Source organism: Corvus brachyrhynchos, unplaced genomic scaffold, assembly GCF_000691975.1.
Source record: "Corvus brachyrhynchos isolate BGI_N302 unplaced genomic scaffold, ASM69197v1 scaffold115, whole genome shotgun sequence".
NCBI classification, from domain to species: Eukaryota; Metazoa; Chordata; class Aves; order Passeriformes; family Corvidae; genus Corvus; species Corvus brachyrhynchos.
Genome location: NW_008239553.1, coordinates 19,295,416 through 19,323,146, shown reverse-complemented (window position 1 = coordinate 19,323,146; position 27,731 = coordinate 19,295,416). Strand labels below are relative to the sequence as shown.

The window sequence follows — 27,731 nt, the reverse complement described above, 5'->3', positions numbered from 1 at the left end:
GTAGGTTGCAATTTTTAATCATGAAATACTGTGAATTTGGGTTTCCAAGAAGTTGCTCCAGTGATCTTCAAATACTTAATGTGTTTCAGTCTTGTATTCTAGAGTACTAAAGGGTACTTTGCTTTCCAGTAAACCCTGATACAGTAATCACCCCTCTCTCTCACTATTAAGATGTATCACAAAGTGTGGAATTCAATAGTAATTTCATTTTAGAACTACCTAAACAATTAACCTTTAAATCTTTTTTCTTTAGAAAGTAGGTACTTAATACAATATATTCTCTAGATGCTTTCGAAAATAAAACTCAAATTTAGTTTTCTGTAAATTATATACATATATACATATTAATGGTTCCTAAAGAACAGTAATTGAACTAAATTTTAATGGAAAACTAGTGAAGTAAGCAGTAGGTCACCTGATCATCCTCCTATTCTCTTTTTATTATTATTATAGAATTATCATGAAGTTGAGTTATATACGATCACTTAGTTCATAACAAAAGGCAAAAAATAATTGCATTTATGTATGCAATTAAAAGTCAGGGTATGAATGTCCAAGCTGACACACCAAAAGGGTGCATCTGACTTTTTTCATTTGAGATTTTTATCAGTTTTTTCATTTATTGGCCAAAGTATTTTTTTGTTTATTTTCTTCTACTTTTATACAATATTAGTGATGTGATAATGTAATTACTTTGCTAATGTGATTTTTTTTTTCAATATAACTCACACTAAGTAAGTTGAAATCCAATTCCTTTTCTAGCTATTAAAAGCTTTGTTTCGCACTGTGCTGGTCTTCTTACGGATGAAGTTGTTCAGAGACTTCTTCCTCCTCTCCCAAGTGCTGTTGATTTATTGACACAGTAAGTGTGTATATAAAAGTGTTATTTGAAAAGCTAGAGTAATCTTCTGTATTTGATTAGTGCACTTTCTAAAGAACTTTCTTTTCAAGGGACAAAAATCAGAGTTTGTGTTTGCAGATTCCAGTGTCATGTGAAAAATCTAAGGAAAACTTTCTTGCAAGGGTTTTTTCAGTTAGTTTTTATATACTGCTTTTTAAATTAAACATGCACGTTTTCATTTATATACCATTATTTTTTATAAAATAAGAATCCAAGTTCAGTAATATGCTTGGAAAAACATCTTTTAGACATGTATATTTTCTGTATTTAATTTCAGATCTAAGCTGGAAAGGGTTTTATAGTTTTTAAACTTTTGCCTTTGGAATATAGAACAATTCAATGCATTTGGGCTCTAAGCTCTAACTTAGAGAAATATATCCACAATAATGTCATAAATATAGGTACAATCAAAGGAAATAGAAAGCTTGTTTATTTCTCTAGTATTAAATAAAAATAACGCTTGGAAATGGTCAAAAGACATTTTTTCAGAATATGTGAAATAAATCAGTTTCCTTTTACTATTAGTTATGCAAATCAAAACTGTACTTCTAATATATATAGATTTTAAAAGCATTCAGTAGAGCGGTACAAATGAAACTGGGGTGTTACATAAAACTTAAAGTCCCTACCATCTCTGACATGCTTTTTATATTTTAAGGCTTTCTTCAATATACAAATCACATGGAAATTCCTTAAAAACACCATCAACGGTTTACAGACATAAACTTTATGAATTACTAGCAGTATTGCCCCCAAAGGCCTACGAAGGTACGTATTTCCATACAAAGAGAAATCCATTAAAATACCATGGGCTCATTTTTAAGTTTTTGTCCAACACACATTCAGCCAGCAAAGATTAGTTCCACCTTTTCTAAAAAACAAATTTTATTCCCTCTATATAAGTTTGATGAATTGTAGCAAAGTCACAGTGGTTTTGAAAAGCTAGTGTTCATGATCTTTTTTCCCTTTTCCTAATACAAATACAGACCTCTGTTACAAAGAGACGCTTTTGCTCTATTTTTGGTTGACACTTGAAGTTAGTCATCGTTTCAATTTCAAACTAGTTGAAAAATTTCTTTTCTTTGATGCCTGCTTTACTTTTCCCTTGAATCCTAATTCCCAAAGGTGTAACTTTAGCTTAAACTAATTGCATATAGACCACTGAAAGAATTCAAATTAATTGATTTAACTAAGCATATATTACAGACATATTAATCTGATCCTGTGCAGATTGTGGATAAAAGGTTTGTATTTAAGGAACAGTTTCAACAAAATCTGGGGATTGACTTAATTTTTATAGGAGAACATAACAAAAAGAGTCTAGGCCTCTAAACCATTAAATATGCAATGTAGTTGGATGGGTCTAACTTTTCAGCTAAAATATTTATTATCTTTGTTATCTTTAAATCATTTGCCATACAGTAGTGTATGGACTGCAGCAAGGAACTATAGTGTTTTGACAGCTGTAAAGAGAAGTACAGGGTATTCTTCAGGACAGAAACAACATGGAGCAACACGCTCTAAGTTAGCTGTGTCCTCTGTATCTTGGAGGGAATCGTTATTCAAATAATCTGCTCCATCTAGTGGCAACTGCTAAGAGGATCGGGACAAATCCCTAACCTATGCCTTAAAAGCTGTTGTCACATTAGAAGTCTCTGTGTAATGAAGCATAGTCTACAATACTCACTTGTGACTGAAGATTGCACCGCTGTCCCTGAGACCAAGTTATTCCTTTTGTTCTTGAATACAGGAGCAACATGTCATAGAATACAAACATTTGGGTATGGCTGGGTTTGGCAGTTTCTTGGTGTGTTTGGGATTTTTGCCTATGTCCTAACTTCATTGAAAATATACGGTGTTTTACAGTGTGACCTGCAAAATATAACTCTTGTGAGAGAGCAGCCTAGCTGAGGATGCTGCATTCTAGATCCAACAAATAAAGAAAAAGCTTGATAAGTTTTTTACAAATAAGTTGACACCCCCCTGAAAGCTTTGAAAATAGCCTTAGAATCAAAACAGTAATTTGACAGGTATAGTCTCAGAGGTGTGCACCCATGTGTAATACAGCAGTTTGAGAGTGGGGAAGGAATGGAAGTACATACATTGCTAGAACTTATTTTTATATATTTTAACATGTAAGTGTGCATCATTTAAAAATGCGATGAAAAGTTTCTAAGGTAAAACTTGAAACAAATACCATTCTTTCCATAATATTTCCAGTAGGATAGCTTCATGCAGAAGCTGTATGTCTTTGCAAATATTGGGAATTTTAAAAATACATTGTTTGGGGAAAGATTGTCACTATGAAACTCAGAATGCTTTTTTCAGTGTCTAAATTTAGTTATTATAATTAGTACTGTTGTGTTGCACAGCATGGCACATTTTACATGGCTCAGAGTGACAGAGAAGCTTTCACCTCTTCATGGTTTTATTTCTTTTCTATTTACTTTCTTCAATTCAGGTAGTTAGCCAGATGATAGAAATCTGTAAGTTACTTCTTTTTAAGAAAATTGGTGATCGAAACATATACCAGGAGTTGTAATTCAAGCTTTTAGTATTTGCAAATAATGTGCAAAGCTTGTTTTCTTTAGTACAAGAGGAACAAAACAAAATACCCAAGAAAATAAACAGTTGAAAACAGACTATTCATATACCCAAGCTTCTCTGTCAATTCATGCCTTTAGATTTCTGAGGCCTGAGATACTATGACTTGTTTAGGCTCTGTTTGGTCCTTTCCTACTCACTTTCTGCCTCTTTGATGTTCCTTTTATTGCTTTGTCATCTCTCAAAATCATCTCTGCTCAACCAGCAGAATTTTGCAAAATTCTACCATGAGTGTACACGAATCATAACTGATTTTTTGCATTATTTCAGCAATAACAGATATGAGAAGAACATATTAGGTAAACTTGAACATCAGTGAAATACATTTAACATGTTTTAGTTGCTGTCTTCCATCGTGTGTGAATGGTTAAGACCTGTAATTTATCTGCTCCAAAGTATGAACTTGTTAAAGCTGGGGAAAGCTGGTTGTGTTTCTAAGATGACAAGTCGTATTTGTGATCATTTTCATGTGTCATTAATTTTTGATTATAATGTGCTCATGTTTTTGAGGCTAAACATTTATTCCTTGTGACTTAATATAAAAAGTTTGATATTGTCCAAATTGAAAATTCCACAAAAATAATTTCAGTAGTTTGAATTCTATTAGATTTCTTGATGTTTCGTGTTGTCTGAAATTAATATGTTTTGTCAGACAACTCATTAGGGTTCTTTCCATTCTTCAGCTTTTTGTGCTTGTTATGTTCCACTGTTTAAACCATAAAATTGAATACAAGCATTCACTTTTCTTTCTTAATAGCATGAGATTAATAGCTAGAATGCTGAAACTGCATTCTGGCTTAAAATTTTGAACTGCTTTACGTTGGGGTAATATTGTTTGAAGTCTTGAGGATTGCCAACTGTCTGGGACTAAAATAAATGTTCATTTGGTTAAAAAATGCTGGATATCTCCATGAAATTTTATTTCAAAAACTGGTTTTTTTTCATAGGAAGGGGATTTTTTAAAAGAAATTTTGTTGTGATGACTAATAATGAAAAAACAGCTTCTAGTTTTTCAGTATCATGGTTTTTTTAAAGGCTCAATTTCTATTCCTCTCACACATTATCTGTACGCCTTGCAATATATGTGATAGTGCAAACATTTTGCATTAAGATTTGAGTAAAGCACTTTGGGAAAATTACATACTTGCTTCATTAGTCAGGGAGGCAGGCAAAGCAACAGATGCCTGCAGGGGAGACATGCTGATAGGAGTTTGACAGGTAGGGGAGAGCAAGTCAGCTTCTCAGAATAGATTCTGTTTTCAGGAAGGGTTAAATAGCTGGTTGCAGCTACCAGCTCCAACTATACTAATAACTCTGCTCATGCTCATGAGGTGCTGATAACTGTGTTGACCCACTTTTTGGAACTTCCATGTGTTGAAAAATTTTGAGCAACTGCAGTGCCAACATGTAATTGTGTGGTCAACTAACAACAAAACTGAATGCGAGGAATTGGATATGTGGAGTTAAGCTCCTGTCCTTCTCCCCTCTCCGCATCTTAGTGCTGATATTTCCCAATTCATGAGGACTTGACTTTTCAGTCTTAATGCTCTGGAGGTAAATTCTTATGTAATACTTGTATAAAGACTGTGTACATTCTTTAAAATCAGTTTTGCAGTGTTCTTCACCGCAATTACAAACCAGTCCTTTCTCATCACATGTGGTTCAGCACTGGAAATGTTCTCTCACTACAAAGCCTGTTTTAATAACCTCAGTAGTCTGACTCAAAGTGCCCAGTGTTGTAGTATTATGTACAGCCTTGTCAGCAGTATTATGTGCAAAAATATGTGAAAGTTTTAACTACCAGTGTAATTTATCATAATGTAACCTACAGTAAACTCCTCCTGCTTTGGTTTTTGCATGCAAACTCCTAAAATAGGGCACTGCATTAATCAGCTTTTGGTTACTTATCAAACCTATGGATGTTTTAAACTACTTCTGCTTGCCAAGTCCAAGTATCCCTTTGTGATTATGTAATACCTTCTGTGGCATTAATTTTCAGGAAGTAGAAGAAAATATGGCTATGTTCATAACTGCCTTTCCCCCTTTAATTTATTTGTAAATGTAACTAATTTATTGAATTATCAGTTGTATGGCATTATGCCTTCTGTAAAGGTAAAACTCTCTGGTTTTCAGCTTCTAGATTGCTGTGGGTGCTTAGCTTGCTTATGTCAGGTACTGCTCTGTGGTTTCCCCTCTAACAGAGAGTCTTCTCTAATTAACTGTTTGAAGACTAAAGGGAAATGTTAGATGGATGTTACTATTTCAGGATGAATATATTGCTCCCAAAATTGCTTGTGGCAAGTAGCTAATGAAGTGTTTTGAATATTTTTTCTTTAATTTAAAGGAAATTTCAGTGCTGTTCTAAAAGAGTTAGTGACTGACTTGACTTTTGTCATGAGAACGATCGCCTTTTACTCGGTCCCCTACTGCAGGAGACTGACCACCGATTTATTGAAGAGCAGGTACTTTTTGGTTTTATTATAAAGGTATTATTGCATTTTCATACAGTTGTAGTTATTTGGGTCAGTACTCATTTAGACTTGGTCAAAAATATGGCTATCACTTTTTTGCTTCTTACAGCTCCTTTTAGGTAACAGCATAGCTGGCGGCAGCTTGGAGTATGACCCTTACTCAATTTATGAGAAATTTGTAAAAGGGGATTCATTACCTAAACCACTACCTCCTGCATTATCTGTTATCAGTGCAGCAACTCGACTTTTTGGAGTTATGTTTTCCCACATAACAGAATCTCACAGGTAAAGTAGTATCTGTAACTGCTGGGGAATTTAGGAGATGTTGTAAGATGGTTACAGTGTTTGACATGGAATGCAGAAGAAAACAGTTCTGAAAAAAAAATTTTTTTGCTTAAGTGGAGTCTGTAGACCATCTGAATAGCATAATTCAGACCACCACATTATTGGACTTCTCTCTTTAAGGTTACTGACAACAAAAAAGCACATCCAGCAGGAGGTTACTGTCATAGCAAATTCCGTGGACCAAGAAAAATAATGTTTTGTTTTTATAGCCAGATCAAAATGGAAGCTATTTGGAGAGCTATTACACAATTTTTGTGGTGCTTAATGCATAATACATTCTTTATAAAAAGTGGATGGGAAGAAATAATAGAGCGTGTCTTAACACAGTTCTGTCAAGGTACAAGAATGCTTAAAAGACATCAAAAACTTCTCTTGGTTTTTTGTCTGTGTTTTTTCTCGCTGCATACATGGCATTTTGGTTTGTTTCACATTTATAAGCACACTGATTGCTAAAGCATAAAATTCCTGAAGATTTTTGCATGCAGTTGCTTCTTCTGTGTGCTGCTGGTAATAATTTTGTATGCAGCTTTAGAGCAGATGAGTTACTTTAAAATCAAATAGCCTTATATTTTCAAAGCCAGCTGTAGTTAGACCTCAACTGTTAGATCGTGATCACTGTTGCTGGTGATGGTTTTATAGTTTCCTGTGTGGGATGAGTGTTTAGTGTTGATGAGTCCTGAGTCTTGATGTCTTCACAACTTTGAATGCTTGGGATCTAGTGTAAGTTCCAGGCAGCTGTTTGTATATGAGAATACCTGCCAATAAAATTGCTACAAGATATATTTGTTCTTCTGACCTGCCTTTACTTCTTCATTCTGTCTTCATTGACTACTTTTATTTTGGATTTTTTTTCTTTGTTTTTTTTTTTTTGCCCCAACTGTCACCGGCTTGCTGGTTGGTTTTCTTCACCTGTTTCTCAAGACCTGAATTAATTGCTGCAGATAAATACATTTTCATTTTATTTCTCCTTTTCCCCCTCCTTTCTCAATTGTAAGTCAAAATGCATTATTCCCATATATTCCTTTTAATAATGTCTGTTTAATCTTACTTAGATATAAGCTATTGTCTATGAATACGTCTAAGGAAACAAATGTAAAAGAATTTCATGTTCATATAGGGAAGTTCATATTCTGAAATGGAATATGCAGATTTTTTTGTAGTAGACAGGGATGTCTGTTGAAGGAAAATGCTCAGGAGTTAATTTATTCTACCTCTGTTTCTATAATAAATAGGTTTTGTTATGGATTTTAAAATAAAATTTAAAAGCTTTATTTATTTCTTTAATTTTCAATTCTGTGGTTTCTCTTCTGTTTTTTTTTAAGGCTCCAGGTGTTAGAACAGTTGTTGAATTCCATAAAGCAAACAAAAGGATCTCGACAACAAATAGTACAACTACATGTTGTGTCAGCCTTTTCTACTTCCTTAAAGGTAAATCTGCTCTCTCTCTCCCCTTTGTTTCTCTCTCTCTCTCTCTCTGTTAAACCATAGCATCTCTTGCTTCAAATACATCAATTGCTGTGGTTTAAACCGAGCCATGCAGCCACTTGCTCACTCCCCCCACAGTGGGATGGGGGAAAGAATCACAAGAGTAAGAGTGAGAAAACTCCTGGGTTGAGATAAAGACGTTTAATAGGGAAAGCAAAAGCCATGCACACAAGCAAATCAAAACAAGGAATTAATTTCCTGCTTCCCATCAGCAGGCAGGTGTTAAACTGTTGCCAGAAAAGCAGGGGTCTATCTTGCCTAACAGTCACTTGGGAAGACAAAAACCATCACTGCAGAAATTCCCTTGCCTCCTCCCAACTTTATATGCTGAGCATGATTCCATGTTAAAGGAAGAGCTGTTGCAGGGGCATTCTCACACTGTTCAAGGAGTCGCACACAGACCACCTGAGACTTTAGGTGCTGGGACAGGAACCCCTTTGCAGTGGGCAGCCCCAGTGAGCAGACAGGTGTCCCCTTCGTCTCCTTGTTGTCACATACACTCGCTCTCTGGTGTGCTTCCTCCTTCTTCCATCTTAACTCTGGGTTTCCCGTAGCGGAGTGTCAGGCGTCAGATTTATAAAACCAAGTTATTTAATGGAGTTATACAGCAGCAGGTCAGCTCAAGCTGGGTGTCTCTGAAGTACTCAGAACAAAAATCCCTAGGCAATTATACCCTTATGATTTATGCACCTACCCTTCATATGCTCTTTATGTGCCTTGCATGTGTCTCTGGGTCCAGTGGTGATTTTTGGTAAGGGGTCTTCTAATATGTTACTGGGTTCTTTCCCTGTGTCTGTGCAGGTAGGTGGTTCTTGAGGAATTGCAGCTTCTGCTGCCAGCTGTAGTCTCCTGATCTTCTGGTTTGTGTTTCTGATGCATCTGCTCTCTGGCAGAGCATGGAAAATTTAAAAACCCCTAGTCTTAAGATAAACATTACCTAGCAACAATCAAAACATCAGTGTGTTATCAGTGTTCTGGTACTAAAGACAAAACACAGCTTTGTACCAGCTACTAGGAAAATTACTCAGAAAATTAACTCCATTCCAAACAAAAACATCTCTAGGTGTAAGTTCAGAGCTATTGGCCTAAGGCATCATCTAATCCAGCTACTCATGCTGAGCCAGTAAAGCTAGGCAAGCAACATCCTAAATCACTGAGTGTTTTACCTCTATGTAGCTCATTGTACTTAAAACTTATTTATGCTAAACAACTACCTCTTGACAGCCATGTGGTATGGAATCTCGGTCTGGTCTGTTGGGGTCACCTATTCCAGCTGTGTTGCCTCCCAATTCCTTGTGCACCCCCACTCCGCTCACTGGTGGGGGTAGCACAAGAAGCAGAAAAGGCCTTGGTTCTGTGTAAGAACTGCTCAGCAATAACAAAAACATCTCAGTATTGTCAACCCTGTGTTCAGCACAAATCCAAAACATGGCACCATGCTAGCTACTGTGAAGAAAATTAACTCTACCCCAGTCCAAACGAGGATAGTACACAGAAGTTTGTGTTTTGATTAACAATCAAGGTGATCGGTCCTGTTTTCTATGGTATTATATTGTTTTGTGATGGCATAGCTTTCTTGAGTGCAAAGGAATCACTATTTAAGTTTTCTCCTTTTTTAATATTAGTTTTAGGGAAACCTGTTCTAGTACACTCTAGTGTACCAGCATCCATACAAGTGTCATTCAAATAAGAGAGATACGGAAAAATTCTGTTTGTATCATTTCTGTCTTTGTCATTTTCTTTCGTATTTCTTACTGTATAAATAAAAAAGTGACAATTGGTAAAATAAAGTGATGTCATAATTATATGCCATCTGTTCATTTTCCCTGGTGCTTTATTTGTATTTTCCTCTGTTCATGTGCAGTTTTCATTCTTCTCTTCTTAGGCAAAATGTTTTCAGAATAGGCAAGAACTTTTATTGTACAATATTTGTATTTGGGGCATATTTAGTATGCAATCCAGATAACTGCTGTAGCTTTTGCTCATGCTCTTATTTTGGACTGAGATTTTTCTTTGTGTTATTCTGTTCTCACTGGTTTTCTTCTTCTAATGTGTTGGTTTATCTGGTTCTACTGCAATCTATCCAGGATTTCCTAAAATCATAATGTTGATACTATGATGTTGTGCTGTGATGTACGCTTATGTGGGTTTGGACATCTGACTCTCAAACCAGCACATTAAAAGAGAGGAATTCCTCAGACAAAGGGGAAGAAAATCAAAATCCTTCTACAGGTCTTGTATTTTTTGCATGACTGACAGAAAAGCACACTCTGATTATTGTCTAACTGTTTAATATATTTAATGTCTATTTTTAGCATTTGGCTAACTGCAAGGGAAGTTTAGGTTCAGAAGAAGTTAGAAGATCTGCCCTGATGTTGGTAATGGGTGCCTTGGAAAGCAGTAATCCACTTCTAAGATGTGCTGCTGCAGAGTGTTTGGCCAGGTTGGCACAGGTGGTTTCTGACAGTGCCTTCACTGCTGGATTAGCGCAACTCAGTTTTGACAAGTAAGTTCAAAATAAGCATGAAAAGATACTAGTTGAGTTTATAAAAGTGTTTGAGAAATCTACCTGACACCTATTATGATAGTTTTTAAAAGCTGTTTTCCTTTGTGAATTTGATGTCACTTCAGAAATTAACAGGAAAAAGCACTGCCTGAGTTCTGCATGTATTTTTTAGTGTAAGACTATCTAAGTAAGCATGTAGACTTTCAAATTAATTAAATCAGCTGCTGTTCTAGCAACATCATTTAAGTGTATCTAAAATACTTTTGGTACTTTCTTCAGATAAGAGACAATGCATGAACTTAGAATTTTGGAAATATAATAGTATCAAATAAAATTTTTTGCTGATTATATACCAGAAATTTCATTTGTAGATGTGCTTATTACGTAGTAAGAGTCGTGGTGATTAAACTAACAGTTTTCTTTCAATTAATAGGCTTAAATCTGCTAGGGATGTGGTATCAAGAACAGGTCATTCTTTGGCTCTGGGATGTCTGTATAGGTACCTAGGAGGAATAGGTTCTACTCAGCACCTGAATGCATGTGTTGGAATCCTTTATACTTTGTCTCAGGACAGTACTTCTCCTGATGTACAGGTACTTGTCACTTACATAAAAAAGTTATGTTACAAATTAAGTGAATTATATTCTGGAGTTTAAGATTCTTTTTCTTGTGAGAATAACACTTCACAGCCTCATAGGCATACCTCACAGGTAATGGCTGGAGCAACAAAGGCAATGTAGAAGACAGTCCCTGCTCAAAATCCACCTTCAACATCTTCCATAGCAAGAACTATGATGAGATGTGGGAGGTTCTTATTCAGTGATCTGTGAGACTGATAAGGCTCACCAAAACCAGTACCTAATGTTTTAGGGATTGATTAGTTTCATATTCACCTATATCTTGACTTTGATTAGATAGTACCTAGGGTTTTTGTTGATGAGGGATTTCTTTTTTTTGGTATCAGTTTTTGTCTCTTTTACAGTGTTTACCTCACAGCATTTTTTGTTGAAAGGTCATATAGTAAATAAAAGGGATTTGTAGCCTAAATGCTGTAGAACTTGGTGGATATACATTCTTGAGTAAGGCAAGAGATTTTGAAGACTAATTAATGTTATTTCTCTGTGGCTAAAACTGTTATCTGTCAGAATAGCTTTAAGAGACATTGAGTGTATTTAATGTGTTTGTCTAAATATCAGTTAAAGAATTTTTAAAGCTTTTTCCGCAGTATCTTTGCACAAAGAAGAACTGTTTGTTGACATTGGTGCAATGTAACTGTGACAGTTTCAGCAGTTGGTTGTTTCAGCAACTCTAGTATTTTTTCACAATTTTGTTCTTGCACAAGGAACTGTAAGAAATTTTTAAGTAATAGAATATAATTAAGGAATAATAATCACTGTTAAACTCATTTACTATTACATTCAATTTTTTGTTTATTAACCATGACAAATTTAAACTGGTTGTTTCATTGCACAACATACAGTTCCTTGTAAAATATTTAAAATGGCTTATTCAACATCAGATTCATAAAGTTTCTGTGTATAACCTCTCTATTTGTTCCTTTGGAACCTAGAAGTGCAACTTCTATTACACTTCATTACTGAATTACACTTTCAACTATCAAATTTTTAAAAGGTCTTATGTATATCATATGGACATTACATGACTGCTTCTCTTATTTTACAGGCATGGGCACTACACTCTCTGTCATTAATAGTAGATTTAGCTGGGCCCTTGTATCATGTGCATGTGGAACCTACCTTATCTCTTGTTCTCATGTTGTTGTTGAATGTGCCTCCTGCTTACGCTGAAGTTCATCAAAGCCTTGGTCGTTGTTTAAATACACTTATTACCACTCTGGGCCCTGAGTTGCAAGGTATATAACATAAAAAAGTGTCAACTTTGTTTGCTGTAGCAACTGAATTGCTAAACATTGTTTGAATGTGTGTGATTGCCCTGTAACAAGTAAGCAGATGCTAAGTTTCTTTGCATAGTTGTAAGACAGTATTTCATAGGCCATGACTTTATGCAACCAAGATGACATGACTGCTAGCTTTCCGAAATAGCATTTCCTTTGTTTGAACTGGTTCTCCAAGCCTTGCCTTGGGCTGAAATTTCTTACATGAATTTTACATTTTACAGTTCTTACATTCTTGCATCTTATAATTCTAGCATGAGAACAGAAGGTGTTCGTATTTCAAGAGTTAGGTACCCGTCTATGTCTTAGTTATGATGCAGACATTTAAAATTTGCATCTAAATCACCAGAGAGCAATGTGATCACTACTCATTGGTATCAAAGTATGGCACAGATACAAGGATCATCCTTTAGGAGGATGAACATTATGGCTGGCTTGGGAAAAAGACAGGTTATCTGGTTTATTAAAAATAGATATGTTTTAAAACCAAACAAAAAAACCACCCTACCTTCTTTATTCTCAATATAGGCAGCAGTACAACAGTGTCAGCCTTAAGAACTTCCTGCCTTTTGGGCTGTGCAGTGATGCAGGATAATCCTGACTGCCTTGTTCAAGCTCAAGCCATCTCTTGCCTTCAGCAGCTCCACATGTTTGCTCCTCGACACGTCAACTTGTCTAACCTTGTAACCTGCCTCTGTGTGAGTATATATTTACTAGTTTATATTCCTTGTATTTTAAAATTTGTTCATATTTTTCATAAACACTTAAAAAATGGAGATGTTCCTTTAAGCAGAGAAACTGATCACTGCGTAGGCGTGAGGTGTTTCGTGTTCTCCTACAGGCAAGTATTCTATATATCTTCATTTTTTCCTCAGTTCCTGCTTCCCCTTTACAAGATGAGCACATTCTGTAGAAATCTTGGCCTTCTGAACTGTTTGCAAGTGCAATCTGCTGTTCTTATTAAGACCAGTTGTCTGGCAGGGTATACCATTCAATACAACTTTTTGCTGGATTTTTACCAGCTGTTTTATGTTGGCAAATTTTTTCCCTCTGCTGCTTCTTGTGTCTTGGTTGAAGGATTGATTAAAAAAAAAATTGTGTATAATTACTGGGAATTGTTTTGTTTCATTTTGTTTTTTCATGATGCTGAAAAATTGTAGATTTCTCTGTTTTGTAATTTCTGTGGTACTAATGCTTCAGTGTTCTGACATCTTGGCAGTCAGTATAAAAATTTCTAACACTTACGTAAGTAATAGTCAAATCAGGTCTTTGGAAAAAATAAACAAGACTTTTTCAGCCCTGTTTGACAAAGAGATGGAGGAGTTTATTTGCTGGGTGGGATCTGGGGTTTTTTGGGGGGTTTGTTTTCACACAGTATCTCTTTGTCTTTGAATAGCTGCTGTTCTGAAGTACTTACTTCTATTAAAAAAAAAAAAAAAAGTAGTTTTCTGGTGGCTATTAGCCTTGGTGGATTTGGGGGGGTTAGCTAGGGGGGTGTTGGTTGGAGGGTTTTGGAGGGTTTTTTTTCAATAAGACCATCTTGTCTCACTGTTAGTCAGAGAGACAGAAAAACCCAGACAGTAAGATGTGGTAGGATTTTGTTTTAATCTCATCTATTTCCACACAGTTCTTATTCACATCTTCCATTGGGTAGCACTTGTGTATTGATACTGAACATATATTAATTTTGTTTAAGGTTTAGATTCCTTACATTTTCTTTATTTAGTTGGACTGGAAACATGATTGTGGGAGCTAGGAAAAACTGAAGTAGGTTTTTCTGCCCCACACTGTGATACACATGGGTATGCTAGTTTCAGAAGAGCTGGAACTAATCTGAAGTGTTCTTTGTTTTAACATACACTAACAATTATTTTCTCTTCTCTGGATAAAACATAGTTCTTCTTGCATTGATAAAATGACAACAAACCATGTCAGTCCATCTCTTGCTTGGAGGATGTGGTAGCGTTTGGGAGCATTTCTAAGTCCATGTACAGTCTGCTTCTATGTCTAACTAATACTAAGTACCTACTAATAAAGAGGATGTAATGACAGAGTTGTCTTGTCTATGTAATATTACTGATTTTTATTGTTTTTGCAGGTTGTCTCAAAGTACTTCATGCAGCAGTTTATGAACTTCATAATAGTAAATTAGTCAATTCAGAAGCAGGGGTCGTGGCTTGATTGTGTGCATTCATGCACCTGTGCATGTTCCCCTCTATCCCAGAAACTGTTGTGGGCTTCCTGGGAGGGGAGTCCACCAGAGTCAGTGGCATTACATGGGTGACCTTTTCTCATTCTAATGAACTTGGCAATGTTGCTGGCACTGACAATTCAGTAAATGTCGATATGTCTCTGAAGAGTGTCATAAACAAGGTTCAAGTGTGTGCTTTGCAGGTCTGTGAGAAGATAATTGCACAAGCAGAATTCTGCATTTGTAAAGTTCGACATCCGTCTGTGTAGTTTCCACCCACTAAATCACCATCTCATTAGGGAAGCAGAATAAGTTATTGGATCTGAAGTCTGCCCTTCACTGTGCTGTTTATTTGCAAGGTAGCCCTCAGCTAGTTACTCTTCATGAGTTTAAATGTCTGCAATTTGGAGAACAAGGTGTGATGGTCCTCCTTTGCATTGTATTTTGAAGTCTTAAGGGGAGGTAGCATGCAAAAGTTAGGCCCTAGATCATGCAATATTCACCGTTGCATTCTTTATTTAGGGAAGAAAAACAGGAGAGGAAAAGAACCTGAGGCCAGATGAGCGATCTTTTTCCCCTTCATCTACAGAAACATGAATTTTCACTCATAAAATCTTGAAAACAAATGTGCAAGCAATTTTTTTTTTTTACTTCTTTTAGTAGTATTTGAACCAACTCCTCTCTCCACCCTCTTTCCCCAAGGATTCTGTAAAATTGTGCCTTCAAACTTGCCTTTTTAAAATTCTCATTTTCCCTGCCATTACCCCCCACTTTCCTCTTCACCTCCTCTCTTACCTCCCTCCACTCTCTCATAACCCTCCCTCTCCTCTCTCTCCTCCCTCTTGTCCATCTTTATTTCGTTTTTCCCTCATTAGGCATGCTAACAGAATTTCTTGTGCAGGCAGCTGCAAGCTGCCTCCTCCACTTGTCTTCCCAGCCCCTACAGCACGGGATGGTTCTCGTCTCCAGTGTATTTAAACAGTTCAGGTTGTAACTTTGCTAGCACTAGTAAAACATGACTTAGGCAATGGACACACTGCTTCACTGGCTCATGTTTTGTGGTTTGTTTTTTTTTATATTGTGTACATGTGCTTGTCATTATCTAGCTTCCATTCTTCAGCTTCTGAGAGTGTTCCCTGTTTGTCAGTCGGATCTTTCATGGGGCTTCTAACAATAATGCATATTTATCCTGCTATTTGAATTCTTGGCTCCAGCAGAATACAAATTGTGTGCTTTTAATCATGTCTAAAATTAGCTCTAAAACTAACTTAGGTGAGCACAGACTTCTAAAGAGCTTATCTGTGTAAGCTTATGATGTAGTATTCCTCAACACAGTGAATGCCAGTTTTCAGCTCTAAGATATTAAAGATATTTTGAAACACAATAAGTATACAATGTTAATAGCTATGCTCTCCTGTTGTCTTGGTACTGTTTTACTATTAATTTTAGGGGCAGTTGGATTGGAATTTGTGTGTTCAACATGAAAAATAAGAGAAATGAACTAAGCAAATTAGGCTTTTGGTATGTTTGAGATAAGATTCTGAATTTTATTATATGCTGAATTTACATGTTACAGTCTCCTTGTGTGGTTGATATCACTGTGATATCTATTTTGGTTTTGTCATGACTGGTTGTCGTTTGTTTTTGTGCAGGAAATCTTGTTGGATAATTCTGTGTTGGTAGGTCCCTGTGCCTTGTTAATCCTTTTGCAGTTTGCAGTGGTGTTTTTATTTCGTCTTTTATCTTTCCTTTTAACCATTTTAATGTAATTTCTTTTAGCATGTCAAGTGATATTTTATTGTCATCCTAACCAGAGCCTTCCTAACTTTCTGCAGATGGCAGGAATACATTTCATTTATGTGCTTGGTGAGGGATAATTCTGTTTTTAGTGTGTTAAGTACAGAAAGGGAACTGTTTGTACATTTAAGTTTTAATGTGATGCTTGCATTTTATGTCTTTTATTTAGTCCTGTCCCCTGCTTAGAATGTGGGAGAATGAGAGAGATGAAAAATGTGCATCTTGCGTTATTTCGGTAGCCTCAATTGTGCCCTCTGATTTTCCCTTTTAAAAATGAGCACGGAATTTATGCATGTCCAACTCGAATGTGTAGCCTGCTTGCCATAAATGTTGCATTAAAAGTCTCACTTGTTTTTAAAGTTGCAATTAAAGTGTGTCAGGTTTCTTTCCTTGTGGAAGAATTATGCAGAAAGTGTATCTTTTTGTGTATTAATTATGTAACTCAGAGTATATTAGATTCATGTGCATGCATAGAAATTCCAAAGAGGAAGCTGAGTTTTGTTAATCTACCAAAGCTGAAATTCTGTAGTGCTTATTCTTTTTGTCCTTAAGTTGCTTTCTTTAAGCATATGTTAACTAATATATATTAGTCATTTTGACTAACATATATTGGCCTCTTGCTGACAAATGAGGAGCACAGCCTAATGCAAGGTTTTCCTGCAGAAGACATTCAGCTCTATTTAAGGATGGTAACAGCTAAGGGTACACAACTGCTTGTTGTAGAGAACAATTTTTTTATGATAAATTAAGATTAATTTAGAAGAAGATGCATAAAAATTGTTGTAGCCATCTTGCCTGACCACACAGCTAGTTTATCGTATCTCTAGGATTCCCTTCAGGATTGTCTTAAAATTGAAAGAAGCAAATAAAAAACAGAAAGCTCCACTCTAACAAAAAACCCTTGAGGCTATGTCTTGTGTTTTTTAAGTGTTTTTTCCTTGTTCCAGTGATAGAGAATCTATGATCATGCATTTTCCAGTAAAATAACCCACACACTGGCCTGTTGGTGTTAAAATATGATGGTGCTATGAACTTTTTTGCTAGAGACTGCTCAGGAGAGTTGACCTGTCTCAGTGTCATACATTCACCAGTAACTCTCACCCTTTCTCTCACCTTCTCTAAAACATAATTTAATGTAAACTGAATATATAGTTTTTGTTTTTTTTCCAATGAAGCTGCAGCAGTGTTCTCTTTGCCCTTTCTTATGAAGTTCCTTTCATGCATGGAGTTCTTTTTTACTAAAGCCTGATTGACTCTCTCACCCTTGGTTTCACTGACATTTCTCTAGTTACATCTGATGATGACTTGTGCTGAGTTTTCAAGCTCATTTTATGCATATACCCAGTAATCAAAGAATTAATTGTTCATTGAGACCATGAGTCACCTGGCATTGAAGTTAATGGGGGTCTTTGTACAATACTGGTTGAGAGGTGGATCCAGCCCCAAACCAATATTGTAAGTTGCCTTTGGAGAGAAAATGCTAAAAGTTCTGATATGTTTGTAAAACTGATTACAGGACTTGCAGAGCCTTTCATTTGGGGGTTAAAAAAAAAAAAGCTGAGCAAAAAGAGCATCAGTTATGTGTTTACTGACTTAACAGATTTGCCATAGCTGCAGTTGTTCAGAAAATACCAGCCTTACTGAGGTATTGCCACAGAGGTTTGTTAGCCATCTTACTGTATCTTCTTGCATGTTTCAGATGAATCTCTGTAGCTCATACTTATTACTGAGACGTGCAGTGGTAGCTTGCTTACGTCAGCTTGTGCAAAGAGAAGCTGCTGAAGTATCAGAATATGCTGTTGCACTAGTGAAAGAGAGCAAAGAAGATTTTACTCCAGGTAGTGTATTGAAGTTTTGAGATCAAAGAGCTTGACATATTGACAGTGAATTTTAAACACACTTTGCCATGGGTGTGAAAACTTTGCTACATTCTTGAAATCTTAGACTCAAAACATTTTCTACCTCAGTTGTCTGTATAGTACCAAATTATGATAAAATGAAGAAAATGAGGAAATGCAAGGGGAGTTCCAGAGAAATCTAAGCCTATCTAGCCAGTAGCTCTTGTATTAACTTTTTGCTAAAAGGCCTGAGAGTGATCACTAGTTCATCCTCATGTGCTCTTCTGTGAGTGAGTGGTGTTAAAAGGTTATTTCACTTTGGCTTTCAGTTCAAGCTCATTTGGAAATTTTCAGAAAAGATAGACTATAATCATTTTTAAAAACTGCTGATACTTAAAATTTGTAATATTGGTCAAATAAAATCGGTCATATTAATTTAACAAATTATTTCCATTTGTCTGTTTTTGTGCTTTTTTGGAGAATAGCTTTAACTTCCATTTCAAGTTAAAATATTCTTTTAGAATTATATTATTAAGTAAGGTAAGTGAAATAATTTTTTTCAGGAGCTAGATGCTGTGGTGATGGTAATGCTGTGACATTCAGAGTAGGATTCTTCTTATTTTTTGCTGGGTTAACTTTCTTCCTGTTGTTAATATGTTTCTGTAAAAGTTCAAAGTTTCTTTTGTATTCGTAAGTTAGCTATAGTGTTAAAGTGAAAAATATAATTGTTTCAAAAATATTTTAGGGCTATTAAGTACTTGTTCAAAAGAGACCCTGTGTGCAACCTTCAGTGGGCTTTCTGTTGTCATTACTGCAGTTTTCTGATGTAGAGTACTCAGCTCACAGACTTTGTTCTTAGCAGATGTGAACATCAGAGAAATAGGCCTGGAGGGGGCATTGCTGGGCTTGCTGGACAAAGAATTGGATCCAAGATTGTGCCAAGATATCAAAGAGACTCTGACTCATATGCTTACTTCAATGGCAGTTGAGAAGCTCTCTTTTTGGCTGAAGCTTTGTAAAGATGTTCTTGCTGCCTCTGCTGGTAAGTCGTAATACACTGTAGTTGAGAACACTATCAGAGTAAGTCCTGCAGCAGTACACTATGTCACTGAGGGAAAGTGTTCATGTTTCTTGAATGTTTGCCATTTATAAAGTGTATAATCGTCATTCATATTGAAAGATTGGATCCTTTAGCTTAGTTCCTTCAGAGGAATATGCCTTTCTCTCTTCTGATTGCCTTTTCCCCATTGAACAAGTTCTTGTAAACATCTTAGGATGTGTTGCCTGTTCATATTCTTGGTGATTTATACTCCTAATGTTAACTTATTTCTCTACCAGAAATGGAAATGCAGAAACGTTTGAGCTTGTGAGTCCTGTGCAATTACCTGCAAGAAAAATAATCTGATCTGTTCTTCTGTTAGTAATAGGAATGATGCAAACCTATTATATCATAATGAAACTCTTGAGCAGACAAAATTATTACTGTGCTGAATACTGACGGGGGTAAAGGAAATTTTTTTACCTGCAGTGCAGGAGGAAAACTTCTTGGATTTAGATTTTTTGATTTGGAATAGTTATAGCTTCTAATGCATCACACATATTAAAAGGGGGTTTTTTGGATTGCTTCTTTCACTGCAGTTCTTAATTTACTTTTGTGGTATTGATCTTGTCTTCCAGCAAGTAATATCAACCAAATGTAGACAGTTTTGTTATATTTTAATTCTGACATTTACTTTAAGATACCAAGATTGAAGGAAGTCCCTCTGAATTTGAGGCTAGATATAGACTTTGAAGAGATTTCTTTCTGTAGTTTTCAGTTACAGTAAGGAAGAATATTATATTTGGTTTTTTTTCCTCTGTGTCCTAAATACAGATTTCAATACAGTAGCATCAATAGATACCACTCAAGAAGAGGAAACTGCCAAAGTGGATGATATATCTGTATTAACGTCTGACAATGATGACAGATTCCATCCTTTCCGAAATCCACGATGGTCTACCAGAGTTTTTGCTGCAGAGTGTGTTTGTAAAATTATAAGCCAGTGTGAAAATGCAGGCAGTGCACATTTTGACATAACTTTGGCTCAGGAAAGAAAACAACGTGATTCAAGAGGTATGTGTTAAGCACTGGAAGAATTTCATAGAATGCAAAGTATGTTTACAATAAGTATTAGCTCTTTGCATCTTAATGAAATTAATCATAAATTTGTTGTTTGTAATCAATGAAGCCTTTAATTACTCTGATTGGAAGCCTGTATTCATTAAAGTGTAGAGAATTTTTATTTGCTAAAAGAATGTCATCTTACTGCAGCATTTACACTCAGTTTCCTGGTTATAGTACTATGGCATATGTGTAGGAAGGTGTTGTTTCTGAATAAGCACCGGCAGTCACAAGTGATAGCTGGCACCAGCCTACAACATCACAGTTTGGTATCTGGGAGTATGACTTAAAAAAATGCCACTTTTTTCCGTTCTATAATTTGCATAATCACCAGTAGAAATACAGTGCCATTTTTCAGTACCTCTCTGTGTTTATGTGGAGGTGTTTTCCTCAACACTCTTTTTTAGAAAATCTGTCTCATACATAAAGATATTTATACTTTCTTCTAAGTACTTTCTTTTAATATTTAAATGGAAAACAGACTAGATCAGCTAACATAAGGTAGCCAAGTAAAATTGATGTATGTGTAAGCTGCCTGAAGTGAATCCTTGATATGGGTTAGGGTAAAGTGTAAAATATACATTTTGAAAACATTTGAAACAGTCTTATAAAACACATTATGTCTAAATTTAAATTTAATAAAACTATTTTGCTTTTTAAATTTCTGTTTTCAGATGACTTTTTGGTATTGCATCTAGCTGACTTGGTCCGTATGGCTTTCATAGCTGCCACAGATCACAGTGATCAACTTCGTCTTTCTGGGCTTCAAACGTTGCAAACTGTTGTTCGGAAGTTTGCAGGTGTTCCAGAACCAGAGTTTCCAGGTCATGTAATCCTGGAGCAATATCAAGCCAATGTAAGCACCATTGCTAATAACTTAGGAAAGTTTAGAGTTACAGTCGATTACTAAAAGAAATTTGCATTTGCAGTGTGCAGGTGCAGAGCTGGGTTTCAGTTACTTTGTTACTGAAGTATCGTTAATGTCTTCAGACTTAACTTCCTTAGAAATCATCTTTTCAGTTGGCATAAAATTTTTCAGCTCCAAAGTTTTTCAGGTTTCATCGTTTTCCCCTCTTGAACACAACAAAACCAAAATAGATCATTGGTGGGGTTTTTTTAGAAAGCATTGGTTTCAGGGTGTGAAAGTATCGGAAGAAATATTAGGAATAACTATAATTTTAAACTCAGCTTAGAAATAAGTAGCCTTTGCACAGCAGCCATCACATTTTGAGATCTTGGCCAATAAATAAGCTAGAAGAGGTAGAAATGTAGATTGTACTCATAAGGTTCGTTTGAGTTAAGTCTTGGTTTAGATTTACAGAAAACATGTCCTAGTCATTTTGCATTCCAGACCACACTTGGGTTAAATATGACAGACAGCTGTGTTAAGCCTCATACAGCTTCAATTTCTAGCAGGCACTGAATAGGTCAGATCACTTTCTCTCATAGAATTGGAGAGATCCTGACACTGAAGACATCCTAACCTACTTTGATCTTGCTTTTGCCATTATAATTCTATTTTGTTGGCACTCCTTTGTGGGAAAGAAGTGCTATGGTCTAGTCTGAAGCTATCAAGGGAAAAAAATAAGCCATCTGTCCTTGCTGTCTAAAACCATCAAGCAGGTCACAAGTAAAGCTGATAATTTTCCTTTTAAGCTTCAGTACTTTTAAGGTGTTTCTGCTAATACTGTGCACAGATCTCATCAGCTGTTTCATATATGTTCAGGAGATGTGAAACTGTTAAAAATCTTTTTTTTTTCCTTAAAAATATCATAGTAATCCAGAAAAAGGTTATATAAATTTTCTGGGCTTAAGTAATGACTTCCTAAAATCTTGTTCAGAAGTTCCATAAATAGAATCTCAGCTTTAGAGGGTCTTAAGTGTTTCTTTGCTCTTTAATTTCACCGAAACAGTCTGTGAAAAAATGACTAAGGAACTATGCTTTATAAAGGAAAACTGTAACAAAGTCTGGTTATGAAAAGTAAGTATTTAGTTGATTGTTCACTATGTATTAAATGTTGTATAACTTCTCTTTAGGTTGGAGCAGCACTTAGGCCTGCCTTTGCTCCCGAAACTCCTCCTGATGTCACAGCAAAAGCATGTCAGGCAAGTGTTGAAAGTCAGAAGTCTCTTAGGTAATAGACCCTCTGAAATACTTTTTTTCTTTTGCGTGATATGCAACACAAGAAGAAGGAAATAAATCCTCTAACTTCAAATCCTCCATGCACAAAAAATAATGTCACCTCTATGTTGTGACAACACAAAGATTTTTGTCACTTTAAAGTCTTTTGAGAGACTTTGTAGCGGTTGAAGTTTTGGCTGTTGTTTGTGACACCCCACAAATGTTTTGGTTTTCACTACTTAAGTATATTAAACTGTGATGTCATTTAACATTTGATATTGTCTGAGAGTAACTGTATCTTGGTAGAAATTAAATCTGGTTTTCATAATTTTACAGATGGAAAAAAGAGTATCCACAGGTGGTTTTTTCTTGTTCCTCATTGTTTCTGTTTTGCAACACTAGGTATGCAGTGCCTGGATAGCAAGTGGTGTAGTAAGTGATCTTAATGACCTTCGAAGGGTTCACCAGTTGCTTGTGTCCTCTTTGCTCAAAGTGCAGGCTGGAAAAGAAGCACAAAATCATCAATATAATGAAAGCACCTCAACCATGGAAGTACTAGCTGTCCTAAAGGCTTGGGCAGAGGTTAGTGTAACAGCTCTGCAGTATTAGTCTTGATATCTGGTAGGTGAGTTAGAACCTTTCAGACAGAATTTTCAGGAATTTCTAACATACTTCTTTAAATAGAAGGTGCTGACCCATCATTTTGCTTTTCTACCTCTAAAAGTACATGAACTTCGTAAACTTGACAAAAGCACTGCTAATTAAACTGGTTTTATTATACTATACGTTAAGAATAATGACTCATACTTAAAAATATGAATTCCTTAATATACTCTAATAGTCCATTTAAAAATGTATGTTATAAGTGGTTATGGCGATGGTCCACTCAAGGTGGTACCATTTTAAATTGGTGTCATTTTTCTCATTGTTTATTGGCATTTTGTATCTTGGAAATAGATCTTTTCAATTAATATTGTCAGTTCAGTACTGCTTTAGTTAAATTAAAGTCAGCTCATGTGAATACCTGTTTTAATATGTGTAAATGCAAGGTTAAATATTTAAAAGTCAAAAGTGTGGACCGTGTACACCACCTCCAAAAGATATGTATTAGAAAGTAGTGATGATGGCCTTGGATGCTGATGGTTGATAACCAGCTAAATATGAGCATGCTCTGAAGGTGGATGATATTTCAGTGTATAACCAGGAAGGTACTTTGGAGGAGAAAGTATGCAATAGATAGTTTTTATGTGAACATTTGTAGAAAAATATGCCAATGTTTTGTGTGCATATTTGAGAATGGATATTGACAAAATAGGAAAGCCACTGGAGACAAGCTAGCAGGTGGGAATAAAAGTCTTGAAAACGTACTTACATTGAGAGATTTAAGTAGATTGGTTTATTTAATCTGTTCAGGAAAAGATAAAGTACTGTGATCAATTTAAAATAATTACACAAAGAACAGGTTTTTTATAGCATATAACAACCTTTCACTGGTCAGAAGCCAGGACAAAATTCAGACCAGATGTGAGGCTCAACTGTCAGAAATGAAGATCTGTAGGTTGTTCCAGCCTATAATTAAGATCACTAGAATTCTTCAAAGCAAACTCTGTAGAGCTTCCTAAAAGCTTTTGTGACCTGTAATTTACAAATATTTCACTTAAGCCCTAGGCAGTTCCTTCTCTGTTAGAATCTTACCTATTTCTTGTTTACAGAAGTTGAAGGAATTCCCCCATCCTGTTGCTGCAGGGAGGTGTGAGAAAAGGGCTTGGTGTGTGTTTAGTTGCTGGTCTGGGACAACCCACTACAACTAGCAAACATGAAAAAGATACAGAAATCATAATTGCAGGAGACTAGTACTCAACAAAGCTGACTTGAGATTTGTTGCATCTAAATGTGTCCTTTGTAGTTGAGGAGAGCTTCCCTCCAGGGGCATTTTGGAGATACTATAGAGGGCTGTTTGTCTGAAACATCTCAATTCTATCTTTTTGATAACCAGAGAGATATCTAGGGAAATTAGCATTAGGAAATTAACCTATAGATGGTAACACCCAAAGTTTGCAAAGTATGCAAGACTGTACTTTTCATTCTTTACTGCTAACATGAAGTAACACATAATTTTGAGAAGTCAGTTTCAAGTGCCATATAGCATTTCAGTTAAAAAAATATTTAGGAATGGGTTAACTGTTGTTTCCGAATCATTATTATAGGTATATTATTTGATAATTCTTCAGCCTTGTAGCTCTAACAGGGTTTGATGGTTGGAAGTAGAAACTGGACAAATAATATATTAATTTTTAAGAGCAGGGAACTTAATTGCAGGTAGGAATTTTAGTAGTTTTCCCTTTTTGGGGATTCTTGCATCATGATTAGCTGGGGAATGGATTCAGAATGTTTAGAGTGCTTGTTCATCCATGCCTACTGGACTTGAAGCAGAAATAGATTTAGGAAATCTCATGCCTGCTCAACAGTCATGCTAGTGATCACAGTAGTTTTCCAAGTGTTAATATTTGTAACTCTCTATCCAAATATATCAACAGGTTTACATAGTTGCAGTTGAAAAGCAGAAAAATCAAAGTGATACACACAAGCAGTGTTTAAAACTTGCAAACTCCTCAGAAGAGAGCTACAGAGATACAACATTTTCAGCCAGTGGACTTCTGGACTTGGTACAGGCAGATCTTGGAACACTGAGCAAGCTCTGGCTTGCTGCACTTCAGGATTTTGCTCTCTTAACTTTGCCTCCAGAATATACGTCACAACTACCTGCTGAAGGTAAAAAGGCAAATGAGTTGTATTTTCTTAAGTCCCTTGTAAGCAAACCGACTTGTGTTAAGATCATAGTAAGATTAAATTGTATAGATAATAATCCTACTTATGGACCTATTTAAAGATCAGGACTGCTTTTGAGAACAGAGGTTTCATGGATGTGAAGAGTGGTTTGGTATTCTTATTTGTTGGCTAATTTTATGGTTGAAAGAAGAAATGGGTAATCTATTAGATTCTGTCCAAATAAATCTAAATGAAGTACCCTCATTGGCCTGAATTTTAATACTAAACATTTAAAAAAAAGTCATACATAAAACACAATCCTGTTTTAAGAATGAGAAAATACAGTAGTTGAAAGTAAATTAATGTCTTAAAACTAATTTCTTTTCTTGTAGGTGGTACATTTTATACAGCAGAGACAATTGAAAATGCCAGACCTCATTACTACAACTCCTGGGCACTGATACTTTATGCTACAGCCTTATGGCTTACTAGCACAGGTTTCATTGTTGTTGATCCAGATGAAGGAGTTACAAATCTCTCCAGACCTGTTACCCCAACTACCATGTGTCAAGATTCTTCTACCAGGCCCTTGGTGAAATCTCCTGAGGATGTGAATACTGACAGATTTCATCTTATCTTGGGTTAGTGAGTGAGTGCATAATCTGCCTAGATGCTGTAACTCAAAATAATTCTTACTAGAAAAAACTGTTAGCAGGTAAATATTTAATTATTAAAATTTAACTGCATCATTGAATATCACATCTTTTGGAAAAACATACAGTCAGAAGAATTTTAAGTTGTAGGGGGAAAACCGTAAGTCATTTTCCCAAATATGGTACAAAAAACACTGTGAGCTAAACAAACCCTAAACAAATGCTTATTGCTCTGCTCATAAACATGCAAGTTCAAGGGAGGATTTTATGGTGTTTGTACCAGTACAGTTACAGAGTGTATGGCTTAGTTTCACTGAAGTACAGTTTTACATCACACAATAGTGTATAGGTTGGAAGGGACTTGTGGAGGTCATCTTATCCACCTCCTGCTCAAGCAGGGTCACATAAAGCCAGCTGCCCAGGACCATGTCTAGACAGCTTTTGAATATCTCTGTGGGTGGAGACTCAACCTCTCTGGGCAACCTGTGCCAGTGCTCGGTCACCCACACAGTAAAGAACTGTTTCCTTACATTCACGTAAAGCTCTGTTAAGCCTCCACTACTGCAGAAGCTAATCAGGTAGTTGAATTAGTCCCAGTTCTCTAAATTTACAAAATTAGGCATTTCTGATTATATGTTTTTCTTGGTCTCTCTTTTGTATCCTTCTTTTGTAATCCCTTTTTGGAATGAGTTTGTATGACTTTATTGCATATGTCTTCTTTTGAATCCCAGTCTTTCTGCAGAGAGCCAGCTCACTCTTGAAATCTATTGCTCCCTCAGTTAAAAGTGGGACCTCTGATACAAAAGCTGCTCATTTTCCCTGCTTCCTCTACTGCTTAGTGCATCAAATTTCACCTACTTGACTGTGGGCATCTGGCTTGTTTATTCTGCTTTTGAATAAAATAACATTTTAATTTTAACTCCCTACAGAGAAATGGAAAGAATTTAAAACCACTTTTCTCTTGCACAGCCATTGTTTAGTGGACATTGATTGGTTTCCCAAGTCATCACACATTTTGGAATTACAGCCGTACAACTGGACTGAGAATATGGATTGCAGTTTATATGACTGTTATCTCCAATATTTTGAGGCGTCCTGAAAGCTGAGAAAAAAGATAGCTCTTATCTGCTCTACAGTTTGCAAGCTTAGGCTTCATGTAATTTACTTACTGCTGGTTATGTAGTTGCGGTAGTTGGCATCTTCAGCATTTTTTTTAAATGAGGAGATAAAGCCCCAGCCTTAGAGTTTGTGAACTACTATTACTTTTACCATTTCCTTCTATTACATAAATCAGAGTGATTAGGCAAATATTCTGCTATATACTCATTATGAGTTATCCTGTCTGATCATTGGACCTCATGTTCAGTGTTTTATTCAGAAATTGCTGGGGTTTTATTTATGTTAGTAGCCAGTTATAATTGGGTCTTACACTGTCTAGAAGGTGAAGTTTCTTTCATTGTTTTGATGGAAATAGAGTTCTTGCCCTGAGTTATTAGCAATAGTAGATGAATTCACTTAAAATGCTACTTCTATGTTTGCTCAACCTTCTGTGACATTACCTAGTAGTCGAAAAAATTACTTCTTAAAATTTCAAGCACACATGGGGTTTTTTCTTCTGATGCTTACAGGAATTAGTGTGGAGTTCCTCTGCTCTCCTCGATCAGATGCAGCAATGGAGAACATTATTGCCTGCTTACATGCCCTGCAGGCACTCTTCGATGTTCCATGGCCAAGGTCTAAAATAGGTGGTGATCAGGTAATGCATAATGATCAAATGCCCCCCAGAATTAAGGCATAGTTTTAGTCTGAAGAGTCTCTACAATCTCTTGTATTTCCAGGAATCTTCAGTGTAAAAGTAGTAGGTAAATTATATGCTTTACCCAAATCCAGAGCTGTAGACGGAGGACATAAAAAAGAGCACAGTGTGGAATTTGTAAGGTGAGGGGCAGAGAATTTGAGGGCATTTCATCAGG

At 36.0% G+C, this 27,731-nt stretch overlaps 1 protein-coding gene across 1 annotated transcript in view; it reads left to right on the top strand.

Moving 5' to 3' along the window:
* Nucleotides 1–27,731, top strand: part of HEATR5A (HEAT repeat containing 5A) — a 65,106-nt gene that overhangs the window by 27,742 nt on the left and 9,633 nt on the right. Inside the window, 19 exon segments of the mRNA XM_008639571.2 lie at nt 763–862; nt 1,560–1,669; nt 5,850–5,894; nt 5,897–5,967; nt 6,086–6,261; nt 7,644–7,749; nt 10,122–10,312; nt 10,746–10,905; nt 11,996–12,185; nt 12,756–12,925; nt 17,915–18,053; nt 18,916–19,095; nt 19,927–20,166; nt 20,889–21,070; nt 22,252–22,320; nt 22,739–22,918; nt 24,874–25,108; nt 25,498–25,746; nt 27,387–27,514. Of these exon segments, the coding sequence (XP_008637793.1) occupies nt 763–862; nt 1,560–1,669; nt 5,850–5,894; nt 5,897–5,967; nt 6,086–6,261; nt 7,644–7,749; nt 10,122–10,312; nt 10,746–10,905; nt 11,996–12,185; nt 12,756–12,925; nt 17,915–18,053; nt 18,916–19,095; nt 19,927–20,166; nt 20,889–21,070; nt 22,252–22,320; nt 22,739–22,918; nt 24,874–25,108; nt 25,498–25,746; nt 27,387–27,514 (2,921 nt within the window).